Genomic DNA, 15316 nt, shown 5'->3' with positions numbered 1-15316 from the left:
GCCACTGTTGGAATATTGCGTGCAAATCTGGTCTCCTTCCTATCGGAAGATGTTGTAAAACTTGAAAGGGTTCAGAAAAGATTTACAAGGATGTTGCCAGGATTGGAGGATTTGAGCTATAGGGAAAGGCTGAACAGGCTGGGGCTGTTTTCCCTGGAGCGTCGGAGGCTGAGGGGTGACCTTACAGAGGTTTACAAAATTATGAGGGGCATGGATAGGATAAATAGACAAAGTCTGGGGTGGGGAGGGGGGTCCAGAAATAGAGGGCATAGGTATAGGGTGAGAGGGGAAAGATATAAAAGAGACCCAAGGGGCAACTTTTTCACGCAGAGGGTAGTATGTGAATGGAATGAGCTGCCAGAAGATGTGATGGAGGCTGGTACAATTGCAACATTTAAGAGGCAATTGGATGGGTATATGAATAGGAAGGGTTTGGAGGGATATGGGCCGGGTGCTGGCAGGTGGGACTAGATTGGGTTGGGATATCTAGTCGGCGTGGACAGGTTGGACCAAGGGGTCTGTTTCCATGCTGTACATCTCAATGACTCTATGATGCCTTCAGCATCTAACGTGACCCTTAACCTTCTGTTTTAATCTTTAGCCTTCTGTTTTCTCCTGATTAAAAACTGCCCACTTCTATCTTCATCTTGATTTCCCACTGCTGAAGGCCTCATATAACTCTGTCACTGCCAAGAATGATTATTCCAATACTTTCCTTGCCAGTTTCCTATTTTCCATCATCTTTTAAGCTGAAGCTCCTCCAAGCTCTCTTGTCCAGATACAAACTCACATCAAGCCCTGCTCACCTATCATCTCTGTTCTTGCTGAACTATACAGATTCCCAGTCTTCAATTTAGAGTATCCAGTTTTAAATTCTTATCCTGGTATTCATTCATTGTAGCTACACAACAGTACATGTATTTGCTGTGGAATGTGAAGCTCAAAAAAAAATCTTGCTTTTAGAGCCCCACACCCTTCCTGGCAAAGGGAACACATCCAACTCGTCAGCCTGTTCTGTCTGACATTAATTACTAGAAAGACCATAACAGCAAGAAACAAAACCCCACAGAAAATAGAGTCTGAGTCTAGGTCATGACTCCTACGTACTATCCAGTAACCACTGGCTGCAGTGCTTGGATGGCACTGAATTAGACATCAGAGATTGAGTGAATTAAACAGGGTATTAAAGGGCTGCTTTTACTGCTGTCGTTGATTTTATGATAGATATTACAGTTCAAAATAGTGCCTGTGAAAGATAGATGTCACATTGCAATCCACTCAGGGGTTTGAAAATGATTAATTTTTAAACATGGAAGATTTCATGTTGCCTTATTTACTATTTGCCTTCCTTAATTCACTTTACTCGACAATTCTACTGCTTTGATTGCAAATCAAACTTGAATTATTAGGGTTAGAAAGGAGTAGCATGTTCAGTGTTTGCTTGCCCACCCTGTTCACCTTCAGAACGTCCCCTTTCAAAATTACCAAACATTTTTGTGTTTCAAATATAGACAATATAGACATAGAGATTAAATTTGATTTGATTACATGATGTGAATATTAAGATCACTATAAAGCTACATAATTTGCATTTATTGTAATCTCTTAATAAATGACAAATCTACAAAGATTAGATGAATTTTATTTGTTAAATTCGTGTCCAAATAATACTGACTACATGAAGTACCTATTAAATGGTCAGTACCAGCTCAGGAATGTTGATGTTAATGCAACATTATTTTGATATATAAATAACAAGCACTAGATGGCAGCATAGTATACTCTAGCTCATTCTTACACATGCATTATACTTACTGATGTGCTTAGTGTGTCATTGCTTCGTGCAATCTCTGCTGCCTTCTCCAAGATCTTTTTTTAAAATGGAGGAAGGAGAAATAAAATATAAATTGAAACATTCACACCACAAACACTTTAGCTTTATCTATACAGCAATCTAAACACAGAGCAGGTTTCAAAGATCTGTCTCAAACATAGAAGACAATAAATTTTAGGACATCAGCTCACTTGCTTTCTTCTCAGATTCAGATTTTTCCCACAATCTAATGAAATGGCACAAGCTTACAAATAAAATCTTTACCCCTTACGCCCGTGTGTTACGATCAAGGAAGCACACCATTCAACGTCGATGGCAAGTCACGAACTGGATCCATTAGGGTCCACGATCAGTTTCTCTCTTTCCACTAACTCTGCCAAACCTGCTGATTATTTCCAGCATTTTCTCTCCCTCTCTCTCTCCCAAATGCCTAGCACCTGCAGTGTTTTGTCTGTGCAGCATTTAAGGACACACTTTTCATTCTCCAATTTTTTAGCTGTTTATGTTACTATTGCTGTATTCACCAGTGTAACTTAGAAAAAGACATTTAATTATGCAGAAATGATCAGCTATTACACCTGGCCTTTGTGGTTTTTAAACGAAAGGTTTACACATAAAATGTTGATATTGTTTTCTTGCTCTTCAGATAACAAAAAGTAGATACCCAATAGAACAAAGAAAGAACTTAAAGGGCATTTTTTTCCCACCCACACTGGAGGAATTTTCAGATTTTCAGTCTGGGCTATAATCTGATAAAAATAGGTCATCTTGGAATCAAAAGGGTGAGATCTGGGCAGGTCAGATTATCTTTACCATCACTTATCAACCCAGCATTGAAGCTTAAATGAAGCATGCTTCATTGTTACTTAAAATATTACTACATTTAAAATTAGATTAAATTGATATTTTGAAAGGAAGCAAATCAAATGAGGTAAAAAGAAATGAGAAAATGGGTTTATGCCAAACCAGATAGGAGCTGAAGAGTTGGTACAATTTATAATGGCTCAACAATTTCCTTCAAGTCCCCAAGCTCTTCTGTTCAATGCTCTGCTGTGTGCAATTTGGAATTTGCAAAAAAACCTGTTTTTCTTTGTTTTTTCAGACAACACAATGTGTCAGATTTAAATCCAATCCATGGTAGTCCATAAAAAAATCTTTCTTTTGTCATTTAGAGTGAGCAAAGCATTAGAGATTGTTCAAGTCAAACCTTTTTTTGGTTCAGATTGGTTCAAATGGATTTTTTTTTAATGCGATTCTTTATCTCTCCAAGTGAATGTATCTTCTTATTCCCAAACTATTCTTATTCACTCATTTGCTAGTTAATCGCCAGTAAAGGATAGTGACTACGTAAGGCAGCACGATAAGAACGTTGTTCTGTTATCTCTGGGTTCGGGACATAATCCGACCACATAGTGGGGAATAGCTGAAGACAATCTACTGAAATGGCGAAACGGAGGAATGGATGTGTCAGACAAATGATGCAAAGTTGAGTAGAGTTGCAGTTTAATTTGTATCTGACTGTGCTGCACCTCATTTCATATTGTTGAATAGAAAGAGTCAACACAAAAAAAAAACAAAGTGAACTACATCCTCTCTGAAATAGCCCAGGAGCAGCAGAAGATGTCACCAAAACAGTTCAAGGAAAACTATAACAGGGTCAGAAACAAAATCCAAGCATGAGTATTAACATGTTCTGATAGAAACTCAAAAATAAATATCACGTTTAAGATACAATTTAAACCTACCTTGTCGAAAGCAGGATAGAAAATTGCTACTTTACTGTATTCATGAAACTGAATATGTAGCTCAGTAGCATTCTCAGTGTATGGATTTGTCTGTGTTGTGCCCATGGGATTCAACATTTCTTCCAATTCATCTGGAAGTTGAAGGATAACTCACTTGTGAATTACTTGGATTTTGGAAAAGAAATTCTGAAAATGTAACAATTATCTTTTTTAATTCACTTTGAACAAGTTGCACCCAAGGGAACACTTACCAGGGAATGATGACCAGCAGTGCAGTGACAGATCACCACTCTTCAGCTGTCCTCTGAAGTCAAATATCATTGTGTTCACCCATGCAATTGGATAGTGCTAATGGAGAAGGAAGGAAGGAAGGATTCACATTTAACTGAGGCCTTTTGCAGTCTTAGGACTTGTTAAAGTACTTCATAGGCAATGAACTATATTTAATTGCAGCAATTGTTACAGCACTAAGAAAATGGAAGTGGGACTGATTGTGGGGGGCAGGGGGCAACCGTGCAAAGGAGCTTGTGCTTCAACAGCATTGAACACTTCTGGCCTCGGAGGGGCTGAGAAGTGGGTTCACTGACATGACACCGTAACTTTGAGTGTTAAATTAGGAGAACCTACTCCAGAAACAAGAAGGAAGGATACGATTATGACCCAAAAGTCTACTCCATGCATTGATAACCCTCTGAGGAACAACAAAACTGATGCTAAAAAGGTTGGTGCATCTTGCTCATTCTGTACAATCATCCATTCCCATGCTAGATTGGAGGCAATAAAATGTTGCCCAGAAGACCGAATTAAACAAGACAACCAGAGGCAAATGGGAGATTTGATAGAACATGGAATTTAAGAGTCCAAGTGCAGGGATGTGACTTATCAGGGTGAGACCTGGAATTTGTTTGATCAACAGCTGGTAAGATATTGCTGATCCACTAGATGGAGTCCTGGCCAACTCTTGTCTAAACTTGATAAGCAAGGAGAAAACGTGAATTGGAGCAGCAAACCCAAATCATGAATTAAAGTTCCAGGCCCCCACTACTCCCTCAAGCCACACAGCATGTTAAAGACAAATAACTCCTGCCTTGCAAAATTATAGCTTGTGATTACAAGCAATAGAATTAAACTGTTTTGCATCATAATTAGGAACACATTCACACAATATTATTGGTGTGAAGTTTTGCACCAATGTAACCTTTTCAAAAGTATGTAAGGTAAAAAAAAAGGTATGTAAGGTATAACAGATTAATCAGTTAAGCTCCGTTGGCTGGATTATTGGTTTGCAGAGCAGTGTGATGCCAATAGCGTGGGTTTAATTCCCATCACTGGTTTGAAGTCACCATGGCGGACTCTCCTTCCCAACCTCTTCCCTCACTTGAGGTCTGGTGGCTCTCAGGTTAATTCACCACCAGTTATTTCTCTGTAATGAGAGAGCAGCCCCTATGGTCTGGTAAGACTATGGCAACAACAACACAATAACAGATTGAGCTGATTCCTAAAAGAAGCAGACTAAGACTCTTTATTCTCAAAGTCCTCAGGATATTTTATTCTGGTGTCAATAACAGCAATAATTTACATTAATGCCATGCCTTTAAATGTATTCAAAATGTCACCAGGCTTTTTACTGCCCCATAAAAAAAAATTGACATTAGATCACATTAGCTATCAGAGCAGGTGATCAATAATTTGGTAAAGACACAAGTTATAGGGAATGCCTTTAAAGAAGGAAACAAGCAGGAGAGTCTGGATGTTTAAAGTGCCAGTTGAGTTTCCAGGCTGTTATTGCAAATTAACTGCAGAGCCTTTACAAAATGAAACCACTTACCACAGTTCCTATCAATATTTTGTCTAAGCAATGCTAAGAAAGCATAGATAAAAATTACAACATTGAGAAACTCACCACTTTTCCTGCTTTCCGGATGGTCTGATATTTGTTCACGTTCTTTGTTGATTTCTGTTTCTTCACTTTATCCATCACCCCATACACAGCAAAACAGAGTCGGGACATTCTTGGCAGATCACAAACGTTTATTTCAAAGTCCAGTGTCTCATTCCATACAAGGTCATTTTTTCCAGAAATCTCATTGCTTACAACAGGTTTACAAAGAAGTTCAGTTCCATGGAAAATCCCAGCCCTGACCTGAACCTAGAGAACAAAAAAAACAAATGATTAGGATCTGGGCCGTGGCAAAATGCAAAGGACTGTTTCAGAATTACAGTGTAATTTCACAAGAGGGTCCATGTGAAATCCTTTTTACAAGTCATGACCAATGAGATTTTCTTCACACATAAATCACTGCAATAACACAAACCTGACTTACCAAGGCTGTACAGCAGATAAACTCAATCAAACAGCAACCACATACTTGCTATGTTTGATAAACTCTTACAGATCCTCATCTCTTTTTCCCTTTAAAACAGGTATTCCAGCATTGGAATCAGTCAATTAAAAAAAAACTGGGCTTAAAATCATTCAGAGTTAAAATTAATTGCAGAGGACACAAAATTGCAGCAAGCATTCTATTACAATAAATGACTAAATAGAGAACTATCAGCACATTATTATTTGCATGTATTAAATTAATTTGTGGGTTTTTCATAGATTTGCGATGAAATTCTGTTTGTTATCAGTGTGAACACAAATTGGGGAATCCTTTCATGATGACATTTTATGACATATGTATTAAAACTGACAAAAGAGCAAAAGGAAGTTTACTTCGATCCCTTTCCACCACACAATGATTCAATTCACAAACAACTCCTCTCTAACATTGTGTAATTTTTCTTTTGTAATCTAATAGGAAGAACACAGATAATGTGTCAAAAGGAGTTCTTCTTGATCACATTTTGAAATGAACTATCAAATGAAATCAGGTGTTTGATTCTTTCCCCAAACTGGAAGAACATGCAATATTCTGTGTTAGGTGGGAGGGGGGGGGGGGGGGGGGGAGGTTAGGGGTTTGTTTCGTTGGTTGGTTGTTTGAAGAAAACCGGTTGTTGAAACAGATCTCAGATTTCCTAGCAAAGGGGACCGTGCTGAAACAGTTCTCTATTAACTGTACATTGTCATCCAAAACCCTCCAAATCTGTGTGTGCAGCTGTCAGTGTACTGAATGGCAAGTATTATTAGTTCGCCACTAACAAGCACAGTGGCTCAGTGGATTGCACTGCTGCCTCACAGTGCTAGGGACCTGGTTTCGACTTCAGCCTCTGGTGACTGTGTAGGTGGAATTTGCACATTCTCCCAGTGTTTGCATGTGTTTCCTTCAGGTGTTCCAGTTTCCTCCACAGTCCAAAGATATGCAGGTTAGGTGGATTTGCCATAATGAAATTGGCTGCAGTGTTCAGGGATTTGCAGGCCAGGTGGATTAACAATAGGAAATGTGGGGTTAAGGGGAAAGGCTTAGTCTGGGTGGGATGATCAATGCAAATTCAAATGGGCTGAATGGCTTCCTTCCATACTGTAAGGATTCTATGACTGCTAAAATCATTACCAATGTAACCAACATAATTTTTGTATACAGGACCTGTCAATGCAGACTCAGAAGCTTCAGTATAAAGACATTCCAGGCAAAAGTGTCATACGAATAAAGGAGCAGATGGAAGCCCCTCAAGCTGGCCTCACCATTTAAAGAGATCATGGCTAATCTGATTATAATTTTAAATATAGGAAGAAACTTCCAAAGACTCAACCTGCTTTTTGAAATAAAATCTTGCCTCAACTCAGTTTTGAAACGACAACACTTTGTTGTTAATAAAAAAAGTCATCTCATAAGAGGAAGCACCTCCTCCACATCTCCCCTGTCAAGAGTCCTCAGGATTTTGGGTGCTTTGATCCAATCACCTCTATGCATCTCAACACCAGAAGATACACACCTAGTCAGTCCAATCTTGCCTGACAAGTCAACCTGTCCACTTCAGGTTTTAACCTGAATTTCCTATAATGCACTTATGCCCTTCCTTAAACAACCCTGCCTTATATAATTGAAACATAACCTCTCCATTTCAATATTCAATTCCCCCTCACAATAAATAATACCATTCTATCAGCCTCCGAATTATTTCCTGTGACTACATACTAGCCTTTTGCACTTCATGGAGTAGGAGCCCCAGGTTCCTTGCATCAGATGTACAATCTCTCATTGTTCAGATAATATCAGTAATTTTAGCTCTGCTTGCCAAAATGGACAATTGCACATTTTCTCTCTCCATTTACTTTGTTTGCCACACCCTTGACCATTCTCTTTCAAATCTGCACAGATAATTCATACAATGACAAATATAATAATTGCCTTAATTTCATAGCCAACAGTCAAACCACGCTCTACTCTTAAAGTAATTTCCCTAGTCAATAAAGTGTGGCACTGGAAAAAGGCACAGCAACTCAGGCAGCTTCTGAGCAGCAATAGTGTCGATGTTTCGGGCATAACCCTTCATCAGGACTGGGGAGGGGGAACGGGGCTGAGAAATAAATAGGGGAGGGAGTGCTACAACCACATGGCTTCAACATTAAATTCACCAGTTTCCAGATCACCCGTCTGACCACTCCATTCCAGATCCAATTCTCTGACAGAGCTCCGCCCTCTTGACCGGACTCGTCCATCTTCCTTCCCATCACCTATCACCTTCTACCTTCATCCACCTATCACCATCCCAACTACCTTTCCCCTTGCCCCACTTATTTCTCAGCCCTCTTCCCATTCCTGATGAAGAGGTAAGTCCGAAATGACGACTCTCTTGCTCCTCAGATGCTGCCTGACCTGTTGTGCTTTTTCCTGTGCCACAGTTTATCAACTCTAACTTCTCCAGCATCTGCAGTGCTCACGATCTCCAAGTAATTTTAATAACTCAGCTATTTCTATAAGAGGTTCTCCCAAATCACTTCAGAAAAGCCGGAGGAGAGTGACTACTGTTCAGGCTAGTGACCTTGAGCCAGAGATGGCTCAGCCACAAATCATGGCACTTTGGCCATTGCCAAGAAAGTACAGTCCCAGCTGGCTCTTACACAGTACGTAATGTATCACTTGAGACACGAGAAGGAATGAGATGTGTTAATATTCTGGAAGAGGGAAACTGTAAAGGATAGCCAGGGGCATGAGAGACAGAAACCAGAAATAAATATTCAAAGAGAGCAAAGAATATAGAATGAAGTAGAATGGAAATGTAGATCAACTGGATCAAGTTGCATTAATGGCGACATTCTCTCTCTCTCTCTCTCTCTCTCTAGAGAGGGTACAAATATATTCTGAATAAAATCAGACTACTACTGAAGTTGAAATACAGACAGCGGTTCAATTGTCATGTCGCCTAGTACAAGTAGTAAAATAAGTATCCAAAAGGTGACCTACTGAAAACTATTAGATTGCAATTGTATTTCTGTCAGGGCCATCACGTGGAGTTGTGCCATGCTTTGGGTGACTGAACCATATTACATTACACACTGTCAGTGCTGCCTGACCTGCTGTGCTGTTCCAGCAATAAAGTTTCAACCTATTTCTGTCAGGGCCATCACGTGGAGTTGTGCCATGCTTTGGGTGACTGAACCATATTACATTACACACTGTCAGTGCAAAGAAGGAGCTACTGTGCTTTGGCACTGAGTATTGCAACTCGTCTGAAAGTGTACATATGCACTACTTCTTGATTATTTGAGGCACTATTCCATAGAATAGAATGAGGAGCAGATTTGTCTCCCTGATTGGTTATAGTAAACTATTTTTGAACATCGCAGAATCTAAGCTGTAATTACTGCTCTCTGAGGCTGTATACACACAGTCACTGTAACACAATGTGTTTGGCTGCATTGACAACATGGCAGATTGTGTCACATTGATAATTCTTCTAGCTTTAAAATAATAATGGAAAAGGGTAAACCAGATCTAAAAGTTGAAATTCTAAACTGGAGGAAGAACAATTTTGAAGGTAAGAACTTTCAAAAATTGTTGAGGGGGTGGAGGGATAGAAATGGGAAATGTTCACAGGTAAAAGGTATGGCAGGAAAATGGGAAGCCTTCAAAAAAATGAGTTAATGAGAGTCCAGAGACAGTATGTTCCTGTTAGGGTGAAGGGCAAACCTGGTAGGGGTAAGGAATGCTGGATGACTAGAGAAATTGAGGGATTGGTCAAGCAAAAGGAAGCATATGTCAGGGATATATAGACAGCAGGGATCAAGTGAATTCCTAGAAGTGACTAAAGGCAGTAAGAGTACATTTAAGAGGAAGATCAGGAGGACAAAAAGGAGACGTGAGAAAGCTTTGGCAAATAGGGTTAAGGAGAATCCAAAGGGATTCTACAAATACATGAAGGACAAAAAGGTAACTAGGGAGAGAATAGGACCCCTTAAAGATCAGCAAGGCAGCCTACATGTGGAACCACAGGAGATGGGAGAGATACTAACCAAGTATTTTGCAGTGTTTACTGTGGAGAAGGATATGGAAGATACAGAATGTGGGAAAAATGTCCATATTATAGAGGGAGATCGGGAGGACTAAAGAGATCATGAGATAGCTTTAGCAAATAATGTAAAGGTGGATAAATCCCCAGGCCCTGATCAGGTGTACTCTAGAACTCTGTGGGAAGCTAGAAAAGTGATTTCTGGGCCCCTTGCTGAGATAGTTGGATCATTGAAAGCAACAATTGAGGTACCAGAACACTGGACACTGGACATTGGCTAACGTGGTGCCACTGTTTAAGAAAGGTGGTAAGGACAAGCCAGGGAATTATAGACCAGTGAGCCTGACATCAAGTTGTTGGAAGGGGACCTGAGAGACAGAATTTACATGGATTTGGAAAGGCAAGGACTGATTAGAGACAGTCAATGTAACTTTGTGCTTGTTTCACTAACTTAATTGAGTTTTTTGATGAGGGCAGAGCAGCGGACGTGATCAATATGGACTTCAAGAAGGTGTTTAACAAGGTTCTGCATGGTAGACTGGTTAGAATGGTCAGATTACATGGAATACAGGGAGAACTAGCCATTTGGATACAGAACTAGCTTGAAGGTAGAAGACAGAGGGTGGTGGTGGAGAGTTGCTTTTCAGACTGAGGCCTGTGACTAGCCATGTGCCACACAAGTCAGTGCTGGGTCCACTATTTTCATCATTTATATAAATGATTTGGATGCAAACATGGAAGGTATGGATAGTAAGTTTGCAGATGATATAAAATTGGAGGTGTAGTGAACAGCGAAGAAGGTTACCTCAGAGTACAACGGGAACTTGAGCAGTGGGACAATGGACCGAGGAGTGGCAGATGGAGTTTAATTTAGATAAATGTGAGATGCTGCATTTTGGAAAGGCAAATCAGGTCAGGATTTATACACTTAATGGTAAGATCCTGGGGAGTGTTGCTGATAAGAGAAACTTTGGAGTGCAGCTTCATAGTTCCTTGAAAGTGGAGTCAAGGTAGATAGGATAGTGAAGGCGGCGTTTAGTATGTTTGCCTTTAGTGGTCAGTGCATTTAGAATAAGAGTTGGGAGGGCATGCTGTGGCTGTACAGGATATTGGTTAGGTTGCCTTTGGAATACTGTGTGTAATTCTGGTCTCCCTCCTATCAGAAAAATGTGAAACTTGAAAGGGTTCAGAAAACATTTATAAGGATGTTTCCAAGGATGTTTACAGGGAGAGACTGAAGAGGCTGGGCTGTTTTCCCTGGAGCGTCAGATACTGAGGAGTGACCTTATAAAATCATGAGGTGAATGGATAGAGTAAATAGACAAGATCTTTTCTCTGGTTTGGGGAGTCCAGAACTAGAAGGCATAGATTAAAGGCGAGAAGGGAAAGATTTAAAAGCGACATAAGGGGCAACTTTTTCACACAGAGGATGTGGTGTGTGTATGGAATGAGCTGCCAGAGGAACTGGTGGAAGCTGGTAAAATTACAATATTAAAAGGTACCTGGATGGGTATATGAATAGGAAGGGTTTAGAGGAATGTGGACCCGGTGCTGGCAAATGGGACTAGATTAGGTTGGGATATCTGATCAGCATGGACGAGTTGGACTGAAGGGTCTGTTTCTGTGCTGTACATCTTTATGATTCTAAAGACAGCACAGTCAGCTGTTTAAGATTGCTGAGCTTTTCTGGAGCTAACTCCTGACATTTTGTAATGCCCATTACAAAGTCAGGCTGCAAAAAGCTCAGAAAACTAAGGTTTTGTTCACACGTTACTGCATCGCTTTTTTAAACAGTAAAAATAACGTGGAGCACATTTGCAGGTAAATCAAGTTCCACAAAAGCCTTCTTGGCCACCTCAAAACTTTGATTAATACAAATTTGTGGGCAGATGTCCTCTGCTTCAACTCAGAATTTTATTGGAAAGAATACACATTTTTATCATTCAAATTAAAGAGTTCTTTACAGTACTTACTCGTAGTGCTTCATCTGCATTTATTTTGATCCCATGAGCAAGAACAATCTTGAAAGGACTGTTTATATCCCAAACATTACCTGCCATTTGCTAGTAAACAAGGTATAGAAAATAAACAAATAAGCAACTTTGATCTTTGAACAGTAATCGTTAAGTGTGGTATCAAAAACAGGATTGTGTGTAATAACGTATCTGAATAGGTACATTAGAAAATACTGCATTAATTGGGATCTGCTTGCAGTATGAGGTTTCAATTTAAGAAGTCAGGTGCTGAGCAAAACTTTGTTTGGAAACCATGGTGTGTCATTAAAGCAGTTACACTAAAGCTAAACTACTCATAAAGTGATTAAATTACAGTAAACCATTGTGAACCAAAGGAGTGGTGCATTTTTAGGTCATTTAATTTTTTCCTAGTTATTTTACACCTATTTCTGTTTCAGACTGTTAGTTATATTTAGTAAATAAGTGATAAAGCTATTTCTAGGAAGCATAAGGAAAGCACAGCTGGCAAAAGTGTTTGCATGACTCTGCTGTTAACAAGGAAGTCATAAATAACACATGGAATGTCAGAGAATTACTGCAGGAGACATTTTTCGTTAAATTCAGTTGTATTTGTTGGAGATTATGAAGAAAGCTAATGGTTGGTGAGATATACGTGGAATTTCTGAAGGTGTATTAATGCTCCAAATGGATTTTAATTCAACTTCAAAAGATAGTTTTTTTTAACAAAAATTTCTATACCTTGAAGCATAGAAATAGACAAATTTGCATTAACTCAGTGTTAAACATTCAACCTTTAATTCTAGACACAATGGGACAATCGCTTGCTTTTCTATCATTAGAATAGAGCACAGCAAATCTATTTTCAGACATTTCCTTCCACTCATAATTCTGTGTTCACTGACATCAAATGTACAACACTGCAAATGTAATTTCTTTGACAGTCAATGGAAACCATAGCTTCTCATTGAACAGTACTTTTGAAAAAAAATACACATTTTCACTTACCAACGACAGTACCTTTCAAAAGGTGTTACCATTTTACACCAGATAAGGAAACTATCATTTAAAAAGAATTGAATTCATCTAATTTCTGTAGCAACTTCAGTGCTAGCCTAACGTGCCTCACCTCCAATGTAATTTTGCATGTCCCATAAAGAGCAATGTAATTACTACCATATTATTTGTACATAGGTGCTGGACTTAGAATAAATATTGATCAAGACTCCAAGGAGAACTCCCTGCTCTTTTTCAAAATACTGCCATCTGATGCTTTATATCCACTTCATAGGGCAGCTGGATGTCTCATTTGAAAGAAGGTACCTTCAAAAGGGCAGCACTTTTTAGCATGAACCTTTAGCTGATATTTCAGACCAGGTCTTCAGACATAGGGGCAAAACTGCTACCAACTGACTAACTGGGAGGTAAAGAGACTTTTACTTGATTTCTGGGTAACCATTTTTTTCTAATTTTATAATTAATATTGCCAAGATTAGTATATTTGAGCAGATTATACCATGCTCATTTTTTCCAATTGTTCTTTCCTTTCTGCCCCCTTCGCAAGTAGTTAGACTTTTTGCAGATTATACTTCGATGGGCAACCCAGCTGTTCCCTATTCATCTGAATTCAAGGTTAGAAACTGGACATCACCAGATCTCAAATAAATTTTCTTCCATACTTAAAAGCAGAGGAGCCAGTCATAGTGTCCCCACCACAATCCAGCAGAGAACAGCTAACATAACGGAAATCTGAAGTAGCTATGCTTGAAACTTTACCATGACACATTTGATTAAAAAATGCAAATTAAAAGATCACTTTTTTTTAAATAATAGATACTAAATCAAGATGAAAGCTACTAATACAATCACTTACAGAAATGGTCCGTCTCTTGGGTGGCAAAGGAAGAGGAAGATTGGATGATTTCCGATGCAATGCCATACCAATAGCTGACATTTCGCGATCACACATCTCCTTAATTGTGCTGCAGTCCACTAATGTCAGCTGAGGGTGGAGTCCTTTTGACACGCAATTTCTTATATACTGGAAAAGGTATAGAAATCAAGGATTGCATGGGATACCTTGCTCTTTTCCAGAGGGACACTTAAACCATACAATAGGATCTTCCTCCCCACATACAGAAATGCAGAGTCAAAAATACAAGCCACGCAGACAGTGTAGTAACAAAAATAAATTTGAAAATGAGAAATTTGCAAATGGAAATTTGAAAGGAAGATAAATTTTACTCCTGAAAAATCACTGTTACATGAGAAACGAAGTGTACTTTGTTTGCAATCTTGGTTTCACATTGTACCCCAAAATAAGCTTCCAATAAATGTTTGCCATCACAAGGACTGCCTTTTTTCACATCTGAATCATCGTCCAACTTCAATCCTGTCTGAGCTCTTCTACTGTTGACACCCTAACCCCATTCCTTTACCTGTGCTATTCTGGCTGCTCTTCCATGTTCTACCCTGTAAATGTGAGTAAGTCCAAAACTGATCCATTCATGTCTTCATTTGCACCAAGTCCTGTCACCAGTGTTCAGTGTCTTGCACTGGCTCTGGTCAAGTGATGTCCTGACTTTAAAATTCTTATTCTTATTTTCAAATTCTTCCCTGGACTCAGTCCCAAACCGATTTACAATCTCCTCTAGCCCCACAAAATATGTGTACACATCTAATTCTGAACTCTTGAGTATCTCTTATTTTAATTTTTCTACCTTGGTGATTGCACTTTCACTTGCACTGAGTACCCTCCATACACCTCCATGTCTCTTTTCCTCTTTTACTACACTATCTCAAAACTACCCTGTTAACCAAAGTTTTGTCATTTAACCTAATATCTTCTCATGTATCTCGGTGTCATATTTTGTTTTATAATGCTTCTGTGAAGAACCCTGGAATAATACAAAAATATACATGGTTATGAAAACCATCTCAGTGTAGCAACAGCACACAAGTGCTGATCAACTCAGAACTGCTATTATGCTGCAACTGATGGCACTGAACACCTAGAAGCCTATATTTTATTGTGTCTTGTCAGCTCCTGATTGTTTTTTTTAAAAAAGATGCATCTAAACTCTTCCCACTTTTCTAGCAGAAGTAAGTGTGCCCCTCCTCCCAGAGCAGCTTGACTGCAATAACTGGACTATTCACTTTCCAAGGACACCAGCATACACTCATTGTAAATAATCCTCCTGGCTGCTGGGTAATACCATCAGCACTTAATTCATTGAGTGGTACACATGACCATTTACATCTAGCTGGGAGGGGATCTGAAGGCCACAACTAAAATTCTAGTACCTCAATCAGGAATCATTTCAATATTTCTGATCTTATTAACTACTCACACTAGAAAGAGAGTCACT

The 15316-nt window shown here is 39.2% G+C and overlaps 1 protein-coding gene across 5 annotated transcripts in view; it reads right to left on the bottom strand.

Moving 5' to 3' along the window:
- pik3cb (phosphatidylinositol-4,5-bisphosphate 3-kinase, catalytic subunit beta) overlaps positions 1-15316 on the bottom strand; it is a 190337-nt gene that overhangs the window by 67322 nt on the left and 107699 nt on the right. For all 5 annotated transcript variants that reach the window (XM_043702028.1, XM_043702027.1, XM_043702026.1 and 2 more), the window contains 6 exons: positions 13822-13989; positions 11949-12038; positions 5483-5728; positions 3831-3927; positions 3580-3710; positions 1816-1869 (listed from right to left, as the gene is read on the bottom strand). In XM_043702028.1, the coding sequence (XP_043557963.1) occupies positions 1816-1869; positions 3580-3710; positions 3831-3927; positions 5483-5728; positions 11949-12038; positions 13822-13989 (786 nt within the window). The remainder of the gene's footprint in view (positions 1-1815; positions 1870-3579; positions 3711-3830; positions 3928-5482; positions 5729-11948; positions 12039-13821; positions 13990-15316) is intronic.

The sequence above is a fragment of the Chiloscyllium plagiosum genome, chromosome 13 (genome assembly GCF_004010195.1).
Source record: "Chiloscyllium plagiosum isolate BGI_BamShark_2017 chromosome 13, ASM401019v2, whole genome shotgun sequence".
NCBI lineage: Eukaryota > Metazoa > Chordata > Chondrichthyes > Orectolobiformes > Hemiscylliidae > Chiloscyllium > Chiloscyllium plagiosum.
The sequence above is the reverse complement of the archived record's forward strand: the minus strand, read 5'-3'. Positions and strand labels throughout refer to the sequence as shown.